This window comes from Mercurialis annua, linkage group LG1-X (genome assembly GCF_937616625.2).
Source record: "Mercurialis annua linkage group LG1-X, ddMerAnnu1.2, whole genome shotgun sequence".
NCBI lineage: Eukaryota > Viridiplantae > Streptophyta > Magnoliopsida > Malpighiales > Euphorbiaceae > Mercurialis > Mercurialis annua.
In genome coordinates, this window is record NC_065570.1 from 61502303 (window position 1) to 61527655 (window position 25353).

The following is a 25353-nucleotide window of genomic DNA, read 5'->3' on the forward strand; positions in this document are numbered from 1 at the left end:
CCATAATTTTGTTAGTCCAAAATCCTTTTCAAAGGCTTAAAATTCTTTTAATAAATTTTAAAGAATTGTTTTGTACTTTTGACCAAATAAATTTTAAATAATATGTAACTGAAAAAGGAGACTCCCAACTCAAAACTTCCTATTTTGAAAGCGTATCTGGAATGGGATTTGCTTTGTAGCGTTACAATTACACAAATCCAATTGGAATATGGATTTGACCTTTATAAAAAAAAAAAAAAGCGAACCATAACATATTAACACGTAACTGAAAAAGTGACGTGTGTAAGATTCCCAACTCAAAACTTCCTATTTTGAAATCCTATTTGGACTGGGATTTTCTTTAAAGCGTTACATTAACGCAAATCCAATTGGAATATGGATTTCACCTCTATAAAATGGAGCGGACCATTTCCTATGCAACAGTTCTGATTGTTTGCATTTCTTGAGTTTCTAAATTTCTATGAGTTTTTTTTACCTCTATAAAGTGAAATAACGTGAAGCTCAGATATAGCGGTGAAGCTTCATTTGCTGACAATGGGGTATATGTATATCCTTTTAATTGCGTTTTAATTTGTGTTAAATGTATCGTAATATGTTGAAATAACGTTTTTCATTCTGTCTTGTCAAACATGCATCAGTTTTCCTCCATTTCAGAGGGTAGAGAATTTAGGAAGCTAATTTTCATGATCTTCTTCCTAAAGTTGGGGTTTAGCACGCAAGGTAAATGCAGCAATCTCATATGCTTTTCCTCAATACATTAGTATTTGATCATTTGGAAAAAATAATGAAAACATTAATTTTACATATACTGTAGGCCTTGCTTTCAAGTTGCTCTGCTCGTGGCTTATCGTCCTTCCTCCGTTGCAAGAATTTTGCTCAAGTGTTACCAAGCAATGCCAGTGTTAAGTGCTTGAGAGATGCAGGCCTCTTTTTGGATGTGTAAGACTCTGTTAATTTTACAGTATGATGTTATATAAGTTTTTCTTTTCTATTGAACAAATCACTTAATATATGTCTTTTTCTTCCTTTTACAGAAAAATTGTCACCCTGAACCCCAGCATGAGGGTATTCTACGATAATCTTGTTTCTTTACAGGTATAACTTCCCCTCCTTCTGTTTATGTCCGTTTGGTTCATCATCTTATGACTGTGCCATCTTTTGTTATGCAGTGTATTTTTCCGTGGTACGCACTAAGGTTCATGACGGTTTCATTCTTCATCTCAAACACAGCTTATGATGTGTACAAAGTAAGTTTTTCAATCATAAATTACATAACATCAATTTCACAACATGAAATAACTGAAAGTTTGCTTATTCAGATCCTAAATTTTTGAATCTTCCCACTTGCTGCAGGTAATTTCTAAACTAACCGGCAAAAAATCAACCCATGTTCCTTATCGGGATTCAAAACTCACACGATTATTGCGGTGTGACCATGGGCAGATCTCTATAAGTCAAATGATCGAGTCCAGTTGATATTTGTTACTTTGAAGCATCAGGTTTACGCATTATACTATCTTTTGATTGTTTGCTCTATTTTGTTACATGGCTAACTAACTAAACACTGCTACTCTTTCAGCTTAGTTAGTTTCTCCAATCTGATGATAACTTTGTTGTTGCTCCGCTCCTTGCAGTCTCACAACAGATTAATCTGTTATTCAACTCCTTCAATCAAGTCAAACACAACATCTTGCTTCATCTCAAATATTTTTCTTCAATTGAACTGCTGTGTTGGGTAATTTTCATGGGTAATTCCTCAACTTTTGTCTCCTTCCCTATACTTTCTTTTAACTTTAATTCGATATATGGTTCTTTAATCTGAATATTACATTTAAGGACTTCCTGGTTTCTGTACAGACTGGGAGCACAATCATGGATGGAGTTGATTGCAAAGCACCATGGCGTGGTCCCATTTTCAGGATTCCAATTACCATAACAAAACCTATGACTGAACAATCGTCCTCCTTTTGTATCATTTACAAGGATGTCATTTCAACCAGGTAAGCTTAGTTATTTTTTTTTGATCTGGTGATGACTTTGTTATTGCTCTTTCTCTTGCAGATTCAGAATTCATTCACAACAGATTAATCTGTAATTCAACTCCTTCAATCAAGTTTCTTGCTTCATCTCAAATATTTTTCTCCCTTTGAGCTGCTCTTGTTAGGTAATTTTCATTGATTATTTCTCAACTTTTACTATATTTTAAAATTTAGACAATTTTCTGTATGGTTGTATTATGCAAATGTTGAACACTGATTGGATTCATTATGATTTGCAATTTTAATTTGATTGAAATGAAGCTGCCTCTGATTGTCATTTCTACATTTTTTAGCAGCTGAAGTTGAAGTTTATTTTAACAGTGGAGTGTGCAAGTCGAACCCCAGTTTTGTGAAGGTGCTATTAATTTGGAAGAGTGCATTGAGTTACATTCAACGGAAAAGGAGGTTTGATGTCTGCTGAGTACATTCTCCTTACTCACTATGGACGCAGCTTCAAGTTAGTTCCCATCCCTTATTTTCCTCTTAATTTGCCAAGTGTCCATGTCTATTTTATAGCTTATGCTTTTCTCCCTCGGAGATGGTTAAGAATGAACTATAAACTTTCATTTGTAGGTCATATGATGGATTTTAGTTAGTATAGTTCCTATTTAGTGTTTCAGTTAGTTAACCAAGGAGGTCGAATTTAAGAGAGAGAGAGCCATGTGTAGGTCAAATTTTGATAAGCTTAATTGACTAACGACCTATGTAACTCAATGAATAAGATTTCTACAACTGGAATTGAGCGGAGCTTAGATATTGTGATGGAGCTTCATTTACTGGAGATACTAGCTTTGACAATAGGGTATATATCTTCTAAATTGCGTCTAAATTTGTGTTATAGTATGTTGAATTAACGTTTTTCATTATGTCTCGTCGTGTCGCACGAAACTGACATAGGTCCTCTATTTCAGACGCAGAGAATTTGGGAAGCTAACTTTCATGATCTTCTTCCTAAAGGGTTGGGGTTAGCATGCAAGGTAGCAATCCAAATGCAGCAATCTGATTTGCTTTTCTTCAATACATTAGTATTTGGTTATTTGGTGAAAGAAGTAAAAACATTGATTTTACATATATTGTAGGCCTTGCTTTCAGGTTGATCTGCTAGTGATTTATTATCCTTCCTCTAGTGCGAGAACTTTGTTAAGTACTTCAGTGATTCAGGCTTCTTTTTGGATAAGTAAGACTGCTAATATTACAATATGATGTCGTACAAGTTTTTTTTCTTTACTTAAAAAATCAGCTGATATATATATATACTTTTTTCTTCCTTTTTAGAGAAAAGATGTCACCTTGAACCACACAATGAGAGTATTATATACAAAAATCTTGTTTCTTTACAGGTATAATTTCTGACAATCTTACTGGATATTTTATTTGAGATTAATTTTTTTTGATGTTTTGTTATGCAAGTTTCATATACTACTAGTTTGATTTACATCATAGATAAATTTTTCATGGCAGGGAATGGAAAAGAGTTTGAACAAAAATTGCATTCATTTCTATAAAGATCTCAAACTAGTAATTTTTTGTTCTTCAGACTCCTATAACTTCCCCTCCTTCTATTTATGTCCGTTTGGTTCATCTTATGACTGTGCCATCTTTTGTCATGCAGTGCATTGTTCCAAAGTATGCATTAAGGTTCATTATAGTACCATTCTTCATCTTAAACACAGCTTATGATGTGTACCCCAGATTCATAAGGGTGCTAGTAATTTGGAAGAGTGCATTGAGTTACATTCAACGAAATAGGATTCCTATGAGGTTCATAATCTTTGCTTACTTTGTGTTAGAAATAGGTCAGTCAAGATGGATTTTTTTATAAAGATTCATGTGGCTTTTTTCTTCTGATGCAGCTAGCGTATTCGTTAGATGGGAAATGCAAATACATGGTTGAAGAAGATGCTAGAAGCTATGCTCTGTGGTGAAAGATTATAGAAAGAACATGTTTAAGCTTAGGGTAAGTCATATACTTTTAAATTTGCATTATTGCTGGAATGGGAACCTAACTTTGTTTGTTCCTCTATAGAGGAAGCCAGGAGAGATTGGACTGTGGGAGGGTACGAAGAGTCAGTGAGGAGGAAGCCATTCTTGCATTATTGCTGCAATGAATGAAGCCATGGATAAAGCAGAGGCTAAATTGAGAAAGAGGGAATATTTGAACGCTGTTAGAAGTAGATATAGATATGGAAGAAGTTTAGCAGACATAAATACGGGAGAGATTGGACTGTGAGAGGCTACAAAGAGAAAATGAGGAGGAAGAGAGAGAGAAAGAAAGCACATGAGAGAGAGAGGAAATTTGATTACTTTTTACAGCTTTTCTCGTTTCCATAACATTTTCACATTCTTTTAATATATCTGCTTTTGGTGTACAGTGGAGACGACAAAGATGATGGTGTAGAGAGGGTTGTGTATCTCCATAAAATATGGGAGTGAGTGGTTCTTGCCTGAATTTATTTCAACTCTTTTACTTTAGGATTTTTATATGAAAGTTCTGGCTGTTGCTTGGCTATTACTGAAAATACTCGTGAAGCAACATTGCCTTTTTAAAAAAAAAATTGATGTGAGACTTATCTATGTGATGAAACTAATTTCTTATTGTATGACATGGTTTGGCTGCAGTCCCATCGTGGCAAGGAATTCTATCTATGGTAGGCTAGTGCTTGTCAACAATCTACAAAGGTGTGTTATTTTCCTCCATTTCAGAGGGCAGAGAATTTGAGAAGCTAACTTTCATGATCTTCTTCTTAGAGGGTTGCGGTTTAGCACGCAAGGTAGCAATTTTAATGCAACAACCTGATATACTTGTCTTCAAATACATTAGGATTTGATTATTTGGAAAATTAGTAAAAATATAGAATTTACATATTTTGCAGGCCTTGCTTTCTGATGCTCTGCTGGTGGTTTATCGTCCTTCCTCAATTGCGAGAATTTGGATAAGTTGTTCCCAAGCAATGCCACTGTTAAGTGTTTGACTGATGCAGGCCTCTTTTTGGATGTGTAAGACTTCGCTAGTTTTACAGTTTGATGTTGAGATAACGTTTTTCATTCTGTCTTGTCAAACAGGCATCAGTTTTCCTCCATTTCAGAGGGTAGAGAATTTAGGAAGCTAACTTTCATGATCTTCTTCCTAAAGTTGGGGTTTAGCATGCAAGGTAAATGCAGCAATCTCATATGCTTTTCCTCAATACATTAGTATTTGATCATTTGGAAAAAATAATGAAAACATTAATTTTACATATACTGTAGGCCTTGCTTCCAAGTTGCTCTGCTCGTGGCTTATAGTCCTTCCTCCGTTGCAAGAATTTTGCTCAAGTGTTACCAAGCAATGCCAGTGTTAAGTGCTTGAGAGATGCAGGCCTCTTTTTGGATGTGTAAGACTCTGTTAATTTTACAGTATGATGTTATATAAGTTTTTCTTTTCTATTGAACAAATCACTTAATATATGTCTTTTTCTTCCTTTTACAGAAAAATTGTCACCCTGAACCCCAGCATGAGGGTATTCTACGATAATCTTGTTTCTTTACAGGTATAACTCCTGAGAATCTCGCTAGATATTTAATCTGAGATTAATTTTTTTATGATGTTATTTTCTGCAAGTTGCATATCATACTAGCTTAATTTACAGCATGTATAAATTTTTCATGGCAGGGAATGGAAAAGACTCTGATCAAAAATTGCATTCGTTCCTATAAAGATCCCAAACTAGTAGTAATTTTTTTATTCTTCAGACTCCTATGACTTCCCCTCCTTCTGTTTATGTCCATTTGGTTCATCATCTTATGACTCTGCCATCTTTTGTTATGCAGTGCATTTTTCCGTGGTATGCACTAAGGTTCATGACGGTTGCATTCTTCATCTTAAACATAGCTTATGATGTGTATTCAAACATAAATTACATAACATCAATTTCACAACATGAAATAACTGAAAGTTTGCTTATTCAGATCCTAAATTTTTGAATCTTCCCACTTGCTGCAGGTAATTTCTAAACTAACCGGCGAAAAATCAACCCATGTTCCTTATCGGGATTCAAAACTCACACGATTATTGCGGTGTGACCATGGGCAGATCTCTATAAGTCAAATGGTCGAGTCCAGTTGATATTTGTTACTTTGAAGCATCAGGTTTACACATTATAATATCTTTTGATTGTTTGCTCTATTTTGTTAAATGGCTAACTAACTAAACACTGGTACTCTTTCAGCTTAGTTAGTTTCTCCAATCTGATGATAACTTTGTTGTTGCTCCGCTCCTTGCAGTCTCACAACAGATTAATCTGTTATTCAACTCCTTCAATCAAGTCAAACACAACATCTTGCTTCATCTCAAATATTTTTCTTCAATTGAACTGCTGTGTTGGGTAATTTTCATTGGTAATTCATCAACTTTTGTTTCCTTCCCTATACTTTCTTTTAACTTTAATTCGATATATGGTTCTTTAATCTGAATATTACATTTAAGGACTTCCTGGTTTCTGTACAGACTGGGAGCACAATCATGGATAGAGTTGATTGCAAAGCACCATGGCGTGGTCCCATTTTCAGGATTCCAATTACCATAACAAAACCTATGACTGAACAATAGCCTCCTTTTGTATCAGTTACAAGGATGTCATTTCAACCAGGTAAGCTTAGTTATTTTTTCTGATCTGATGATGACTTTGTTATTGCTCTTTCTCTTGCAGATTCAGAATTCATTCACAACAGATTAATCTGTAATTTAACTCCTTCAATCAAGTTTCTTGCTTCATCTCAAATATTTTTCTCCCTTTGAGCTGCTCTTGTTAGGTAACTTTCATTCATTATTTCTCAACTTTTACTTTATTTTTTAAATTTAGGCAATTTTCTGTATGGTTGTATTGTGCAAATGTTGAACATTGATTGACTTCATTATGATTTGCAATTTTAATTTGATTGAAATGAACCTGACTCTGATTGTCATTTCTACATTTTTTAGCAGCTGAAGTTGAAGTTTATTTTAACAGTGGAGTGTGCAAGTTGAACCCCAGTTTTGTGAAGGTGCTATTAATTTGGAAGAGTGCATTGAGTTACATTCAACGGAAAAGGAGGTTTGATGTCTGCTGAGTACATTCTCCTTACTCACAATGGACGCAGCTTCAAGTTAGTTCCCATCCCTTATTTTCCTCTTAATTTGCCAAGTGTCCATGTCTATTTTATAGCTTATGCTTTTCTCCCTCGGAGATGGTCAAGAATGAACTATAAACTTTCATTTGTAGGTCATATGATGGATTTTAGTTAGTATAGTTCTTATTCAGTGTTTCAGTTAGTTAACGAAGGAGGTCGAATTTAAGAGAGAGAGAGCCATGTGTAGGTCAAATTTTGATAAGCTTAATTGACTAACGACCTATGTAACTCAATGAATCAGATTTCTACAATTGGAATTGAGCGGAGCTTAGATATTGTGATGGAGCTTCATTTACTGGAGATACTAGCTTTGACAATATGTTGAATTAACGTTTTTCATTATGTCTCGTTGTTTCGCACGAAACTGACATAGGTTCTCTATTTCAGACGCAGAGAATTTGGGAAGCTAACTTTCATGATCTTCTTCCTAAAGGGTTGGGGTTAGCATGCAAGGTAGCAATCCAAATGCAGCAATCTGATTTGCTTTTCTTCAATACATTAGTATTTGGTTATTTGGCGAAAGAAGTAAAATCATTGATTTTACATATATTGTAGGCCTTGCTTTCAGGTTGATCTGCTAGTGATTTATTATCCTTCCTCTAGTGCGAGAACTTTGTTAAGTACTTCAGTGATTCAGGCTTCTTTTTGGATAAGTAAGACTGCTAATATTACAATATGATGTCGTACAAGTTTTTTTTCTTTACTTAAAAAATCAGCTGATATATATATATATATATACTTTTTTCTTCCTTTTTAGAGAAAAGATGTCACCTTGAACCACACAATGAGAGTATTATATACAAAAATCTTGTTTCTTTACAGGTATAATTTCTGACAATCTTACTGGATATTTTATTTGAGATTAATTTTTTTTGATGTTTTGTTATGCAAGTTTCATATACTACTAGTTTAATTTACATCATAGATAAATTTTTCATGGCAGGGAATGGAAAAGAGTTTGAACAAAAATTGCATTCATTTCTATAAAGATCTCAAACTAGTAATTTTTTGTTCTTCAGACTCCTATAACTTCCCCTCCTTCTATTTATGTCCGTTTGGTTCATCTTATGACTGTGCCATCTTTTGTCATGCAGTGCATTGTTCCAAAGTATGCATTAAGGTTCATTATAGTACCATTCTTCATCTTAAACACAGCTTATGATGTGTACCCCAGATTCATAAGGGTGCTAGTAATTTGGAAGAGTGCATTGAGTTACATTCAACGAAATAGGATTCCTATGAGGTTCATAATCTTTGCTTACTTTGTGTTAGAAATAGGTCAGTCAAGATGGATTTTTTTATAAAGATTCATGTGGCTTTTTTCTTCTGATGCAGCTAGCGTATTCGTTAGATGGGAAATGCAAATACATGGTTGAAGAAGATGCTAGAAGCTATGCTCCTGTGGTGAAAGATTATAGAAAGAACATGTTTAAGCTTAGGGTAAGTCATATACTTTTAAATTTGCATTATTGCTGGAATGGGAACCTAACTTTGTTTGTTCCTCTATAGAGGAAGCCAGGAGAGATTGGACTGTGGGAGGGTACGAAGAGTCAGTGAGGAGGAAGCCATTCTTGCATTATTGCTGCAATGAATGAAGCCATGGATAAAGCAGAGGCTAAATTGAGAAAGAGGGAATATTTGAACGCTGTTAGAAGTAGATATAGATATGGAAGAAGTTTAGCAGACATAAATACGGGAGAGATTGGACTGTGAGAGGCTACAAAGAGAAAATGAGGAGGAAGAGAGAGAGAAAGAAAGCACATGAGAGAGAGAGGAAATTTGATTACTTTTTACAGCTTTTCTCGTTTCCATAACATTTTCACATTCTTTTAATATATCTGCTTTTGGTGTACAGTGGAGACGACAAAGATGATGGTGTAGAGAGGGTTGTGTATCTCCATAAAATATGGGAGTGAGTGGTTCTTGCCTGAATTTATTTCAACTCTTTTACTTTAGGATTTTTATATGAAAGTTCTGGCTGTTGCTTGGCTATTACTGAAAATACTCGTGAAGCAACATTGCCTTTTTAAAAAAAAATTTGATGTGAGACTTATCTATGTGATGAAACTAATTTCTTATTGTATGACATGGTTTGGCTGCAGTCCCATCGTGGCAAGGAATTCTATCTATGGTAGGCTAGTGCTTGTCAACAATCTACAAAGGTGTGTTATTTTCCTCCATTTCAGAGGGCAGAGAATTTGAGAAGCTAACTTTCATGATCTTCTTCTTAGAGGGTTGCGGTTTAGCACGCAAGGTAGCAATTTTAATGCAACAACCTGATATACTTGTCTTCAAATACATTAGGATTTGATTATTTGGAAAATTAGTAAAAATATAGAATTTACATATTTTGCAGGCCTTGCTTTCTGATGCCACTGTTAAGTGTTTGACTGATGCAGGCCTCTTTTTGGATGTGTAAGACTTCGCTAGTTTTACAGTTTGATGTTGTACAAGTTTTTCTTTTCTATTGAAAAAATTAGCTGATATGTCTTTTTCTACCTTTTACAGAAAGCCGTCAGTGTCACCTTGAACCCCAGCATGAGGGTATTCCACGATAATCTTGTTTCTTTATAGGTATAACTCCTGAGAATCTTGCTAGATATTTAATTTGAGATTATAATTTTTTTGATGTTTTTTTCTGCAAGTTGCATATCATACTAGTTTAATTTACAACATATATAAATTCTTCAATGTAGGGAATGAGAAAGACTCTAAACAAAAATTGTACCTGTTTCTATAAAGATCCCAAACTAGTAATTTTTTTATTCTTCAGACTCCTATAACTTCCCTCCTTTAATTTATGTTCATTTGGTTCATCTTATGATTATGCCATCTTTTGTTATGCAGTGCATTTTTCCGCAGTATGCACTAAGGTTCATGACAGTACCATTCTTCATCTTATACACACCTTATAATGTCTACCAAGTAAAGACTTTAAATCATAAATTACATAACATTCAATTTCACAACATGAAATAACTGAAAGTTTGCTTATTCAGATCCTAAATTTTTGAATCTTTCCACTTGATGCGGGTAATTTCTTAACTAACCGGCGAAAAATCAACCCATGTTCCAACTCACACGTTTATGCAGTGTGACCATGGGCGGATCTCTATAAGGCAAATGGTAGAGTCCAGTTGATATCTTTTGGTATTTGTACAAATGGTGCCTGCATTTGGTTACTTTGAAGCTTCAGGTTATGCATTTATAATAACTTTTGATTGTTTGTTCTATTTTGTGTACATGGCTAACTAACTAACTATTGCTAGTCTCTCAGCTTAGTTAATTTCTCCAATCTGATGATAACTTTGTTGTTGCTATTCTCCTTGCAGATTCACAACAGATTAATCTGTTATTCAACTCCTTCGATCAAGTCATACATAACATCTTGCTTCATCTCAAATATTTTTCTCCAATTAAGTGGCTCTTGTTGGGTAATTGCCATTGATAATTCCTCAACTTTTTTTTCCACACTATAGTTTGTTTTTAACTTGAATTTGATATATGGTTCTTTAATTCTTTAATTTGAATGTTAACTTTAATGACTTCCTGGTTTCTGTGTAGACTGAGAGCACAATCACGGATCACATGGATTTGCTTCATGAGCAGGTTAAATTGTTAGCTGAAGATTCACAACTAAAGGTGATGCATTGTTTTCTTGAGATATTATTATTTAGATGCAAAGACAGAGTACTGGTTGTTGATAGAATCTTCATAATATCTCTCTTTTTTACCCTTTAAGGAGATTCATTTTTTTTATCTCTAAAGTAAATCAAGGCTCTTATTAAGTCTATGGTAGTTTAATGGGTTATAACTAAGTTGCAATCTCTTAATTTGTTTTTCCTCTTATCAGCATTGTGGTTGATCCTACCAAGCTAAGTGGCGGTTTACATAATTATGAAAGTGGATGGAGTTGATTGCAAAGCACCATGGCATGGTTCCATTTTCAGGATTCCAATTACCATAACAAAACCTATGACTGTGAACAATCGTCCTCCTATTGTATCATTTACAAGGATGTCATTTCAGCCAGGTCAGTTTAGTTAGTTTCTATGATCTCATGATAACTTTGTTGCTGCTCTTCTTCTTGCAGATTCAGATCACTATAGATTAATCTCTAGTTCAACTCCTTCAATCAAGTGTCTTACTTCATCTCAAATATTTTTCTCACTTTGAGCTGCTTTTGTTGGGTAATTTCCATTGATAATTCCTCAACTTTTATATATTTTTTGAACTTGGACAATTTTTTGTATGGTTGTATTATGCAAAAGTTGTACATTGATTGGCTTTATTATGATCTTGCAATTTTAATTTGATTGAAATGAAGCTGCCTTTGATTGTCATTTTTACATTTTTTAGCAGATGAAGTTGAAGTTTATTTTAACAGTGGAGTGTGCAAGTTGAAACCTGGTTTCATGAAAGTGCTAGTAATTTGGAAGAGTGCATTGAGTTACATTCAATTGAAAAGGCAGTTGGCAATGGATCTTGAGTACATTCTCCTTACTCACAATGGATGCAGATTCAAGTTAGTTCCCATCCCTTATTTTCCTCTTAATTTGCCAAGTGTCCATGTCCATTTTATTGCTTATGCTTTTCTCCCTCGGAAATGGTGAGGAATAAACTATAAACTTTCATTTGTAAGTCGTATGATGGGTTTTAGTTAGTACGGTTCCTATTTAGTGTTTCAGTTAGTTAAGCAAGGAGGTCGAATTTAAGATAGAGAGCCGTGTGTATGTCGATTATAAGCTTAATTGACTAACAAAATATGTGATTCCATGAATCATATTTCTACAATTAGAACTGAGTGAAGCTCAGATATTGTGATGGAGCTTCATTTACTGGAGATACCAGTTTTGACAATGGGGTATATATCTTTTAAATTGCGCTTAAAATTGTGTTAAATGTTATATAATATGTTGAAATAACATTTTTCATTCTGTCCTCGTGTTGCACAAAACAGACATCAGTTCTCCATTTCAGAGGGCAGGAGCTATCAGATCTTCTTTCGAAAGGGTTGGGTTAGCACGAAAGGTAGCATTCCAATTGCAGCAATCTGATATGCTTTTCTTTAATGCATTAGTGTTTGATTATTTGGAAAAATTAGTCAAAACATTGATTTTACATATATTGTAGGCCTTGCTTTCAGGTTGATCTGCTGGTGGTTTATAATCCTTCCTCCACTGGGAGAACTTTGCTAAGGTGTTACCAAGCATGCCAGTGGTAAGTGTTTGAGTGATGCAGTCTTCGAGTGATGCAGTCTTCTTTTTGGATGAGTAAGACTCTGCTAGTTTTACAGTTTGATGTTATACAAGTTTTTTCTCTACTGAAAAAATCAGCTAATATTTTTTTTACTTCCTTCTTACAGGAAAGAAGTCACCTTGAACCATACCATAAGGCTATTATATGAAAATCTTGTTTCCTTGCAGGTATAACTTCTGAGAATCTTGCTAGATATTTATTTGTTGTTAGCTAAATATCTTCAGCTTAATTTACAGCATATTTAAATTCTTCATGGCAGGGAATTGAAAAGCATCTGAACAAAAATTGTACCTGTTTCTATAAAGACCTAAAACTAGTAATTTTTTTATTCTTCAGACTAGTATAACTTCTCCTCCTTTTATTTATGTCCATTTGGTTCATCTTATGACTGAGCCATCTTTTGTTATGCAGTGCTTTTTTCCGCAGTATGTATTAAGGTTCATTACAATACCATTCTTCATCATAAACACAGCTTATGATGAGTACCAAGTAAAGTCCTTCAACCAAAAATCACTAAACATTCAATTTCACAACATGAAATGACTGAAAGTTTGAAGTTCTGACAGTTCAATCATATATTGGCGCCTCTTTCTGCTGACATGCCTGGATCATGGAAGAATTGCAAGATTAACACGACAGATTGCAGTGAAACACAGATATGAATATTGCAAGTTTTGAGGCGCTATACGCTTCTAAAGACTGCACATTAAAGCTCGCCAATTCATGAAACTGAGCATTCTTCAAATTTCTTGAAAAATGTACATCTGATGATATTTTACACACCCTTCCCTATGTTTGCTTATTCTAATCCTAAATTTTGGATGTTTTCCACTTGCTGCAGGGAATTTCTAAACTAGCAGACGAAAAATCAACCCATGTTCCTTACCGAGATTCAATACTCACATGTTTATTGCAGTCATCCCTTGGGCCGATCTCTGTAAGTCAAATGGTCCAGTCCAGGTTAATATTTCTTGGTATTTGTTCAAATGGTGCATGCATCTCGTTACTTTGAAGCTTCAAGTTTACGCATTATAATAACTTTTGATTGATTGTTCTATTTTTTTTATCCCACTGTTTGTTCCCCTTAATAATAAGAAATTTGTTTGGACATGATATGTCTGTTGGTAGTGCTTTATGATATCTATTTTTTTTTAAGTAAAAGCTGAAAGTTTGGAAGAAGAGGAACACAACATTGATAGGAACAAATATTGGTATCCACCAAGAATCCCATGCAACCAGCCAGATCATAGGCGAAGGAATTCCTATAAGGTTCATAATATTGGCATACTTTATGTGAGAAGCAGGTCAGTCAAGATGGATCTTTTTCTATATGGGAAGACAGGAGAGATTGGACCATGAGATATAAAGAGTTAGTGAGGAGGAAGCCATTCTTGCATTATTGTTGCAATGAAGGAAGCCATGGATAAAGTAGAGGCTAAATTCAGGCAAATGAGAGAGAGGGAACATTTGAAGGCTGTTAGAAATAGATAAAGACATGCAAGAAGCTCAGTAAAGAGAATTATAGGAGAGATTGGATTATGAAAGGCTACAAATAAACGCGAGAAGAAAGATAGAGAATAGAGGAAACTCGAGAAAAAGAGGGAGAGAGCACATGAAATTGAGAAGGGCGAGAGAGGAGAAGGAAAGAGAGCAGAGGAGGCTTTAGAGATAGATAGAGAGAGAGATCAAGAGAGATTGAGATTAAATTTGATTACTTTTTACGCAGATGTTCCTTGTGGGGAAGATATCATCCTCTGCTACAATGAAAAAAGCCCTGGATAAAGCAGAGGCGCAAATGAGAGAGAGGAATATCTGAAGGCTGCTAGAAGTAGATAAAGATATGCAAGAAGTTCAACAGACAGAAATACGGGAGAGCATGGACCGAGAGAGTCTACAAAGAGACAATGAGGAGGAAGAGAGAGAACAGATGGAACTTGAAAAAGAAAGCACTTGAGAGAGAGGGAGAGAGGAAATTTGATTACTTTTTACCGCTTTTCTCGTTTGCATAACATTTTCATAATATGTATCTGCTTTTGGTGCACAGAGAGACGACAAAGATGACGACGTAGTGAGGGGTTGTGTATCTCCACAAAATATGGGTGTGAGTGGTTCTTACCTGTAATTTATTTCAACCTTTTTACTTAACGATTTTTATATGAAAGTTCTGGTTGTTGATATGAGACATCGCCTTTTTTTAATTGATATGAGACTTATCTTTGTGATGAAACTATTTCTTATTGTATGACATGGTTTGGCTGCAGCCCCCCGTCATCACAAGGCATCTATTTGAGGGAGGCTAGCGCTTGTCAACAATCTACAGAGGTGTGTTAATGTCAAACTTAGTTTTGATGGTTTTGTGTGTGTAAAATTATCTAGATAACTGCTGCTCCATTCTTCACTATATATGAACAAACAATCTTAGTTTCTGATTCTATTGTAGTGGTGTTTTTTTATTTTTTCTGTTTTTAGTTCCATTGCTTTTATCAATTGGCCAGATGTGGCCCTAGGTTTTTAGTGCACAAGCTATGCATACAATTTCTATAAGTTTGTAAACTTTATTTCCCACTATTATCTGTCGATTTTTTAGCAGCTGAAGTTGAAGGTTATTTTAACAATGGAGTGTTCAAGTTGAGATATTGTGATGAGGCTGCATTTGTTAGAGATACCAGTTTTGACAATGGGGTATATATCTTTTAAATTGCGTTTGAATTTGTGTGAAATGTAATATAATATGTTGAAATAACATTTTTCATTCTGTCTCGTCGTGTAGTATGAAACATACATCAATTCTCCATTTCAGAGGACAAAGAATTTGGGAAGCTATCATTCATGATCTTCTTCCCAAAGGGTTGGGGTTAGCACGCAAGGTATCAATCCAAAGGCTGCAATCTGATAATTTACAGTTTGATGTTATATAAGTTTTTTTTTTCTATTGAAAAAAATGAGGTGATATGTCCTTTTCTTCCTTTTACAGAAAAGTTGTCACTTGAACCCCAGCATGAGGGTATTTTATGATAATCTTGTTTCTTTACAGGTATAACTCCTGAGAATCTTGTTAGATATTTAATTTGAGATTATAATTTCTTTATTTTTTTTTCCAGTAAATTGCATATCATACTAGCTTAATTTATAGCATATATAATTTTTTCAGTGCAGGGAATGGAGAAGAGTCTGAACAAAAAACGTACTTCTTTGTATAAAGATCCCAAACTAGTAATTTTTTTATTCTTCAAACTCCTATAACTTCCCCTCCTTTATTTTATCTCTGTTTGGTTCATCTTATGATTGTGCCATCTTTTGTTATGCTGTGCATTTTTCCGCAGTATGCACTAAGGTTCATTACGATACATTCTTCATCTTAAACACAGCTTATAATGTGTACCAAGTAAAGTTTTTCAATCATAAATTATATAACGTTCAATTTCACATCATGTAATAACTGAAAGTTTGCTTATTGAGATCCTAAATTTTTGAATCTTTCCACTTGCTGCAGGTAATTTCTAAACTAACCGACAAAAAATAAACCCATGTTCCTTATCGAGATTCAAAACTCACACGTTAATTGCACTGTGACCATGGGCGGATCTCAATAACTCAAATGGTCGAGTCCTGTTGATATTTCCTGGTATTTGTACAAATAATGTCTGCATCTGTTACTTTGAAGCTTCAGGTTTAGGCATTATAATAACTTTTGACTGTTCGTTTTATTTTGTGTACATGGCTAACTAACTAAGTACTGCTACTCTACTCTCTCAGCTTAGTTAGTTTCTCCAACCTGATGATAACTTTGTTGTTGCTCTTCTCCTTGCAGTTTTACAATCTGCTATTCAACTCCTTCAATCAAGTTATAGATAACATCTTGCTTCATCTCAAATATTTTTCTCTAATTGAGCGGCTCTTGTTGGGTAATTTTCATTAATAAATCCTCAACTTTTGTTTCCTTCACTAAAGTTTTTAAACTTTAATTCAATATATGGTTCTTCAATTTGAATGTTAACTTTAATGACTTCCTGGTTTTTGTACAGACTGGAAGCACAATCACGGATCAAATGGATCTGCTTCGTGAGCAGGTTAAATTGTTAGCTGAAGATTCACAACTATGGTAGTTCAATGTGTTATAACTAAATTTGCAATCTTTTAACATTTTTTCCTCTGATCTGCATTATGGTTGATCGTGCCAAGCTAAGTTACGGTTTACCTTATTATGAAGTGTATGGAGTTGATTGCAAAGCACCATGGCGTGGTCCCATTTTTAGGATTCCAATTGCCATAACAAAACCTATGACTGAACAAATCTTCATATCTGTCATTTCAGCCAGGTCAGCTTAATTACTTTCTCTGATCTGATGATAATTTTGTTGTTCTCTTCTCCTTGCAGATTCAGAATTCATTAACAACAGATTAATTTGTAATTCAACTCATGCAATCAAGTGTCTAGCTTCATCTCAAATATTTTCCTCCCTTTCAGATGCTCTTGTTGGGTAATTTTTATTGATAATTCCTCAAAAGTTGAACATTGCTTTGCTTTATTATGATCTTGAAATTATAATTTAACTGAAATGAACCTGCCTTTGATTGTCACTTTTATATTTTTTTTCATATCCTTAGACTGTGATTACTCAAGTAAAACATGCCATTGGAGCCTCCGGTTTAGTAAACCAACAATGCAAGACAGTGGTAGAACAATACTGGAAATTCATTCTGGAAATGCTATTATCTCAGGTAAACAACATCACTTCTCAATTTCTTTAACGCTTTAGTGGTCTTTTCCATTTTATACCGGTTTGTAGGGTTAAACATGTTGCCACCTGCTACGATGCTCGTATTGTCACCAAACTCATAACCTCAAATCTCCTTTTAATGAAATATTGCATTTTTTTCTCATTTTTTCGTTCCTTTGGCTAACGCAGGCACGACCAGGGAATATATGCTCTGAAATTGGATTTTGTACCTTTGACGGGACTCGAGGTGTTAGGTAAGCTTCAACCTAGTTTTTCTACTAGATTTAGGATTTTTATATGTCACTTAATTTATTAATCGTGCTGCATATACGACATCACAATTAAACTCACTCTCTTTTTACAGTACAAACATTGAGAATGTAGTGGATGAAAGCAAAGAGAGGGCATCTGACGGTATGCAATTGGTGGTAAAGCTTTTAAGCTGACACCAGATCAGGTATGTTATTTGAAATTCATTGAAGCATGTAAATGAATCATTCTAGACATAATGAACTAAAATTTAACAGCTGGATAAAACCAATAAGTTTTATTGGTTTTAATTGGCTAGTGTGGAGCAGCCAATTAATAATTCTAATTGGCTGCTAGTATCCAACAAATTGGTTTTAGGATGCATGCTGTAATTATAGTATCAGGGTAAGGTGGTATATTTTGTTGAATGCTTTATACTAATAAGCTTACCTTTTACTTCTGATGATGGACAAAGTGTATATAAGGAAAAAACTTATGTTACTTATAATAGCAACTGATAACTTAATGAAAATGAATTATTTCAATTCTACCATAGTGAAATGAATTCATGAGAGTTAAATACCAATATTATGTTTCATGGTGTTAGCTTAATGAAAATAAATGTGCAAGTCATTGTTTTGGGAATCTGTCAAGATCTTGTGTTACATAATTGATCACATATTCTTCTAAACCTTCGCCTCTTTTGACTCTTCTGCCGTCTTGCTTTAACTGTTCTATTTGTGAATTTTCTTTTGCTCACATTAAGAACTCAACCTTATTTCTGTTGATGTTTGCTCTTTTTTATTATCACGTTTGGTAGATTGTACTTCATGGAATTGACATCAATAAAGAGGACTTCATGGGAGTGAAGCACCTAGATGCTCAAGCTCTATTGGCAACTGAGAAACTTGCCCCTGTTGCCATTTTAAATAAGGTGAGGGTAATCATTGTAGTTATTATGTTACTGGGCTTTAATTTAATTCCTTGTGGGTAAAGTTAAGCTGTTTACTTTGGAGATGTTCTTTATATAATACTGGTGGCTTCCCATGTCCAATTTGTAGGTTAGAGTACCAATTGATGCTAAACTTAGCACTCTCACTGTGGATTGGGACAAACTGCCAGGAAAACAAACACTGGCACTAACATTATCGTGCGTTTACACTTCCTTTTATGTTCTGTACTTTACCTTTTGTCGTGATTCATTCATTGTCTCTTTTTTTCCGAGTGTTCATCTTATCTTTATTGATTTTGCAGTTACAAATTCAAATTGGAGGATGTATAAGAAATAAAGCCTCAAGTTCCATTGCTTAATAATCGCATATATGACAATAAATTTGAGTCCGAGTTCTATATTATCTCAAACACTAACAAGGTAATTTGGATAGATAGTTTTGAAGTTGAAATTTTACAAATCTTACCATTACTCGAGATGTATATCTTACAAGTTTGCCTCTTGCAAAGACCAATCAAGTGGGAGAGTGTGGTAACATTTTCATCTCTATTTGTATCCTATTTTTTTGCGTTTCTCTAATTCCGTTTCTCTTTTTGTATTTGTGTTTCGTGTTTCTCTCTTTGCTTTTGTGTTTTTTCTTTTCTTTTCTTTCTTTGTATTTGTGTTTTGTGTTTGGTGTTTTTCTCTTTGTATTTGTGTTTTGTGTTTGATGTTTCACTCTTTGTATTTGTGTTTTGTGTTTCTCTCTTTGTATTTGTGTTTGGTGTTTCTCTCTTTGTATATGTGTTTTGTGTTTGGTGTTTCTCTCTTTGTATTTGTGTTTTTGTTTGATGTTTCTCTCTTTGTATTTGTGTTTTGTTTTTAGTGTTTCTCTCTTTGTATTTGTGTTTTGTGTTTGGTGTTTCTCTCTTTGTATTTGTTTTTGTATTTTGTGTTTCTCTATGTGTTTTGTGTATCTCTATCTTTTTCTCCTGGTTGTGTTTCTCTGTGTGTTTTGTTTATCTCTTTTTTGTGTTTCTCTATGCGTTTGTGAATCGCAGGTTTGTTTCTCTTTATGAGTGTATTTGTGTTTCTATTTGTGATTTGCAAGGAATTCCATTTGCATGTTTATCTTTTTTCGTGTGTCAAAATGCTCTCGTGTTTAGATTATCAATGAGAAGTCTCTCGTTTCCTGCTTATAAGAAGAGCTTCAGCAATTGAAGCGTGGGTATATGGAAAATCCTCATATGCTTGTCTGCATCTGGTTACTTTGAAGCTCCAGGTTTACCCATTATGAATACTTTTGACTGTTTGATCTATTATTTATCCCACTGCTTGCACCCTTGAATAACAAGTTATGTATTGTTTTTTGGACATGATATGTCTGTTGTAGCACTTTATAATATCTAATTTTCTTTGGCATAAAAGCTGGAAGCTTGGAAGAAGAGGCTAAGGCAGCATTGATGGGAACTAAACTTATATCGGTATGCACCAAGAATTTCATGCAACCAGCCTGGTCATAGGTGATGAGATTTGGTGTTATAAACTTGTAAAATAAATTACTTTAGAGATGAGATTATTATTGCAGGAGTTGGCACCATATGTGAGGAGGTACCACGTCTTTCAGCTCTCAATTTTTCTTGTAATTTGATGTCACAGAACATTGATGGTCTACCCCAACTTAAAAACATCCGTATTCTAGTGCTGAACAATACTGAAAAAGATTGGATACAGGTGGACCATCTCTGTTTATTTCGTGTTTATGTCATTTGTTCTAAATTTCTATTTTAGATTTTTAAAACTTTTTTTTCTTTTTTGAAAGCTAAAAATACTGACTTTGCAGGTTGAAGTTGTTAATCATTTATTGCCTGTGATTGAGAAGCTGCACTTAATGGGGAATGTCATCACTATATTAAAGGTTATACCTTTTAACTATTGTATTTGCACTCTAAAATAGATTTTGCTTAATGCTATATGCACAGTATTATAATAGTTTTCATTATCCTCAAAAAGTGAAATTTTAAACCATTTTGTGGATAGTTACTGATTTTGCTAGTATGGTGAGAAGTGGAATGTTAGAGTGACAACTAATAGAATTGAGGAATGATTTAAGTAGTCTATTCGGAGAACTTTAAATTCACTTTTCCCTTTTACCATCCGCTGGAAATTAGGTTCCACCAACAATTTACCCTTCTTTCTTTGTCCCATCTGATGATGGCAGTGTTAAATGATTTTTTTTAAACTTAATTTAATAATTTTCATCTAGAAATGCCTTAAAATTTGTATTTTTGGTTCTCTTGGGCAGAGAGTTAAGTTAGCATTTAATATAAGCAAATATTTGAATTGGAGGTTGTTCTTAAAAAAATTAATGAGTTAAATGAAATGACTGTATTAAGATGGGACTTAGTTCAGTTATTAGAAATGAAGAATTACTAAGTTATGCAAAAGATGGTGGATATATATGTATAAGAAAATATCTTTTAGCTGATTCGTTTCTTCTGATCTCTCGTATAGCTGTCTTATGCTTAGCTGCATAAATCTCCATTGTTGTAAGGCTCATCAAGTTTTTGTTTTCTAGACAGAATTTTCTTTAGTTGTTCAAGGATTTGCGGCTTCTGAATTTAGAAGATAATTGTATAGCTGAATGGAATGATATTTTAAAGCTTTCTCTGCTAAGAAGGTCAGAAAAATTTGTGTTCTTACATCAGAAACTTATTTTATAAAGATCCACGTGGCTCTGCTCTTCTGATGCAGCTAGCCTATTTTCCAGATAGGAAACGTGAATACATGGTTGAAGAAGATGTTGGGAGCTATGGTTCTGTGGTGAAAGATTACAGAAGGAACAGGTTTAAGCTAAGGATAATTCATATAACTTGGTTTTAAATTTGCATTATTGTTGGAATGGGAATCTAACTTGGTTTGTTCCTCAATAGAGGAAGCCATAAGAGATTGGATCGTGAGAGGCTACAAAGAGTCAGTGAGGAGGAAGCCATTCTTGCATTGATGCTGCAATAAAGGAAGCCATGGATAAAACAGAGACTAAATTCATGAAAATGAGAGAGGGAATCTCTGAAGGCTTCTAGAAGTAGAGAAGTAGATAAAGAAATGCAAAAAGTTCAATAGAGAGAATTACGGGAGAGATTGGACCGTGAGAGGCTACAAAGAGAAAGTGAGGAGGAAGAGAGTGAAGAGAGGAAACTTGAGAAAGAGAGGGAGAGAGCACATGAAATTGAGAAGGGCGAGAGAGGAGAAGGAAAGAGAGCAAAGGAGGCTTGAGAGAGAGAGAACGAGCCAGGGAATGAGGGAGGGGAATTTGATTACTTTTTACAGCCGGAGACGACAGAGATGACGGTGTAGAGAAGAGTTGTGTATCTCAGCAAAATATGGGAGTGGTTACTTGAATCTACAAGTGACTTGAATTGTTTAGTCAGAAGTTTGTATAATATTTGGGATTAGATGGTTTGTTTTTGTGTATATGGCTAACTAAGTAACTACTGCTACTTTCTTAGCTTAGTTAGTTTCTCTGATCTGATGATAACTTTGTCGTTTCTCTTCTCCTTGCAGATTCACAACAGATTAATTTGTTATTCAATTCCTTCAATCAAGTCATAGATAATATCTTGCTTCATCACAAATATTTTTCTCCAATTGAGCTGCTCTTATTGGGTAATTTTCATTGATAATTCCTTAACTTTTGTTTCCCCCACTATAATTTTTTTAATGGATTTTTAACATTAATTCAATATATGGTTCTTTACTTTAATGACTTCCAGGTTTCTGTACAGAGTGGGAGGACAATCACGGATCAAATGGATATGCTTTGTGAGCAGGTTAAATTGTTAGCTGAAGATTCACAACCAAAGGTGATACTCATTGTTTTCTCGAGATATTGTTATTTGGATGTCAAAAACAGAGTATTGGTTGTCGATAGAATCTCCATAATACATCTCTCTTTTTTACTCTTTAAGGTGATTCATTTTTTAATCACCTTAAAGTTGAAATCTCTTAACAGTTTTTCCCCTTATCAGCATTGTGGTTGATCCGACCAAGCTAGGTGACGGTTTACATTATAATGAAGTGTATGGAGTTGATTGCCAAGCACAATGGTGTGGTCCTATTTTCATGATTCCAATTACCATAACAAAACCTACGACTGTGAACAATCGTCCTCCTATTATATCATTTACAAGGATGTCATTCCAGCCAGGTCAGCTTAGTTATTTTCTCTGATCTGTAATTCAACTCCTTCAATCAAATGTCTTGCTTTATCTCAAATATTTTTATCCCTTTGAGATGCTCTTGTTGGGTAATTTTTATTGATAATTTCTCAACTTTTACTATATTTTTTAAACTTACACAATTTTATGTATGGTTGTATTATGCAAAAGTTGAACATCAATTGGCTTAATTATGATCTTGCAATTATAGTTTCATTGAAATGAAACTATTTTTTGATTATCATTTTTACATTTTCTTTTTCATATTCTTAGATTGATTACTCAAATAAATCATGCCATTGGAGCCTATGGTACTGTAACCAACAATGCCAGACAGTGGTAGAAAAATACGGGAAAGTTATTCTGGAAATGCTGTTATCTCAGGTAAACAATATCACTTTTCAATTTCTTTAACGCTCTCGCGGTCTTTTCCATTTTATGTTACAATGCTCGTTTTGTTACATAACTCATAACCTCAATCTCCTTTTAATGAACTATTGCATTTATTTCCCATTGTTTTCGTCCCCGTAGGTAATGCAGGCACAACAAAGGAAGATATGCTCTCAAATTGCATTTTGTACCTTTGTGGGACTTAAGGCGTTAGGTAAGCATCAACCTAGTTTTGCTACCAGATTTATGATTTTTAGGTCACTTAATTTATTAATCGTGTTACATCTACGACATCACAAATAAATTCACTTTCTTGTTACAGTACAAACATTCAGAATATGGTGGATGAAAGCAAAGAGAGGGCATCTGATGGTATGCAATTGGTGGTAAAGCTTTTAAGCTGACACCAGATCAGGTATGTTTTTTTAAATACATTCACGAATGTAAAATGAATCTTCCAGACATAATGAACAAAAATTTAACAGCTGGAATAAAATCAATAAGCTTTATCAGTTTTAATTGGGTTGCAACCAATCAATAATTCTAATTTGGCTGCTACTATCCTACAAATTGGTTTTAGGATGCATGCTGTAATTATAGTATAAGGAAGGTGGTATATTTTGTAGAATGCTTGAAAGCAATTAGCTAACATTATCGTGGGTTTACACTTCCTTTTATGTCTTGTACTTTACCTTTTTTGTGATTCATTCATTGTCTTCTGTTTTCCGAGTGTTCATCTTATATCTTCATTGATTCTGTAGTTCCAAATTTAAATTGGAGGATGCATCAGAAATAAAGCCTCTAGTTCCCTTGCTTAATAATCGCATATATGACAATAAATTTGAGTCACAGTTTTATGAGATCTCAGACACTAACAAGGTAATTTGGATTTATAGTTGTTGAAGTTGAAATTTTATTAATCTTACTATTACTCGAGGTATAGATCTTACAGGTTTGCCCCATACAATGATCAAGCAAGTGGGAGAGTGTGACAACATTTTCTTCTCTATTTGTATCCTATTTGTGTTTTGTATTTCTCTAATTTTATTTATCTCTTTGTACGTATTTGTGTTTTGTGTTTTGTGTTTTGTGTTTTTCAGTTTGTATTTGTGTTTTGTGTTTTGTGCTTATCTCTATGTATTTGTATTTTGTTTTTCTTTCTATGTATTTGTATTTTTTTTCTCTTTGTATATTTGTATTTTGTGTTTCTTTTTTGTATTTGTGTTTTGTGTTAGGTGTTTCTTTATGTGTTTCTCTTTGTATTTGTGTTTCACGGTTGGTGTTTTTCTCTTTGTATTTGTGTTTTGTGGTTGGTGTTTTCTTTTTGTATTTAAGTTACGTGGTTGGTGTTTCTATCTTTATATTTGTGTTTGATGGTTGGTGTTTGCATTTTGTGTTTTATTTATATTTGGTTTTGTTTATTTGTGTTTCTCTATGTGTTTGTGAATCGTTAGTTTTGTTGTGTTTCTATTTGTCTTTTCTATTTGGGTTTTGTATTTTGTGTTTCTCTTTTTGTATTTGTGTTTTGTGTTTGGTCTTTCTCTATGTGTTTCTCTTTATATTTATATTTTGTGTCTTTCTTTTTGTGTTTGGTGTTTGGTTTCTCTATGTGTTTCTCTTTGTATTTATGTTTCATGGATGGTGTTTTTTTCTTTGTATTTTGGTTGGTGTTACTGTCTTTATATTTGTGTTGGATGGTTGGTGTTTGCATTTCGTGTTTTTCTATGTGTTTATGAATTGCTAGTTTTGTTCCTTTTGATGAGTGTATGTGTTTCTATTTGTGTTTTGAAATAAATTTCATTTGCATGGAGTAGTTTATGCTTCATCTATACTTCGAATCTTTTTACGCAGCTGTTATCCTAAAACTTCACTGAACTTCTTCTAATCCTAAATTTGGGGATCTTTCTACTTGCTGCAGGTAATTTCTAATGTTTATTGAATTTGTGTATCTTGATTAGTTTTTGTTGTTTAAATTTCTTGCAACTTGTTTGCAGTGTGAGACATGCCTCAAGTGAAGAGACACTCAACATATTGAAGCTTGCAGATAATAGATGCAGCACAACACATTTATATTAAAATCTTGTAACCCAACTAAAAGTATATTCACTTTATCATATTATTTATTATATAAAGTTGAACTCTAATTTAGTTTTCAACGTAGTGATGATAAGTGTATCTTTTTAATCCTGTCATGTGTACAATTATATTTAAATTTATTTTAATTCTTATTTATATAATTTAATTAACTGCTTCTTAAATACAATAAATTAATAGTTATGAATTACAAAGAGTTTAATAGAATTATAAAATTTGAAGAGTTTTATTTAATTATTTATTTTTGTAAATTATGACATAAAATATATTTTAAAAAAGTAATTTTATTAAAAAAAGTAATTCCAAAT

The 25353-nt window shown here is 33.8% G+C and overlaps 1 protein-coding gene and 1 long non-coding RNA gene across 94 annotated transcripts; both read left to right on the forward strand.

Annotated features, from left to right (window-relative positions):
• Window positions 1-259: 259 nt before the first annotated feature.
• Window positions 260-12877, forward strand: LOC126661109 (uncharacterized). 50 transcript variants are annotated; one of them, XR_008789850.1, is made up of 50 exons: window positions 262-539; window positions 639-720; window positions 815-939; window positions 1035-1095; window positions 1170-1247; window positions 1354-1499; window positions 1635-1748; window positions 1858-2164; window positions 2336-2496; window positions 2762-2841; window positions 2951-3016; window positions 3119-3216; window positions 3315-3379; window positions 3501-3557; window positions 3652-3800; window positions 3893-3996; window positions 4066-4468; window positions 4659-4810; window positions 4913-4998; window positions 5103-5191; window positions 5286-5410; window positions 5506-5566; window positions 5689-5748; window positions 6019-6164; window positions 6300-6413; window positions 6523-6827; window positions 6997-7160; window positions 7572-7637; window positions 7740-7837; window positions 7942-8006; window positions 8128-8184; window positions 8279-8427; window positions 8520-8624; window positions 8694-9096; window positions 9287-9438; window positions 9541-9599; window positions 9693-9758; window positions 9881-9937; window positions 10032-10109; window positions 10184-10380; window positions 10517-10618; window positions 10749-10826; window positions 11038-11374; window positions 11544-11709; window positions 11983-12048; window positions 12145-12215; window positions 12318-12457; window positions 12550-12610; window positions 12703-12759; window positions 12855-12877. It is a non-coding gene; the product is annotated as an uncharacterized LOC126661109 (long non-coding RNA). The 50 variants fall into 50 exon arrangements; XR_008789874.1 differs by having other exon boundaries at window positions 3132-3216; XR_008789851.1 differs by lacking the exon at window positions 2762-2841 and adding an exon at window positions 5847-5882.
• A 407-nt stretch (window positions 12878-13284) lies between these two features.
• On the forward strand, window positions 13285-25107 carry LOC126661234 (pectin acetylesterase 9-like). Of its 44 annotated transcripts, XR_007635616.2 has the most exons (21): window positions 16514-16545; window positions 16822-16924; window positions 17052-17165; window positions 17354-17418; window positions 17529-17621; window positions 18234-18347; window positions 18475-18563; window positions 18668-18785; window positions 18875-18917; window positions 19559-19626; window positions 19773-19867; window positions 20004-20078; window positions 20188-20262; window positions 20923-21024; window positions 21115-22010; window positions 22118-22207; window positions 22373-22551; window positions 22835-22945; window positions 23093-23165; window positions 23274-24869; window positions 24946-25107. XR_007635616.2 is itself a non-coding variant. In XM_056104294.1 (10 exons), the coding sequence occupies exons 4-9, from the start codon at window positions 15085-15087 to the stop codon at window positions 16507-16509; spliced, it is 390 nt and encodes a 129-aa protein (XP_055960269.1). In that variant the 5' UTR covers window positions 13285-13380; window positions 14488-14544; window positions 14705-14765; window positions 15031-15084; the 3' UTR covers window positions 16510-16545; window positions 16654-16815. The 44 variants fall into 44 exon arrangements, 1 of the variants encoding a protein (XP_055960269.1); XR_007635620.2 differs by having other exon boundaries at window positions 18668-19867; window positions 23274-23830; window positions 23895-23963; window positions 24803-24869; XR_008789835.1 differs by having other exon boundaries at window positions 18668-19867; window positions 23274-23366; window positions 23713-23830; window positions 23895-24869.
• Window positions 25108-25353: the final 246 nt, after the last annotated feature.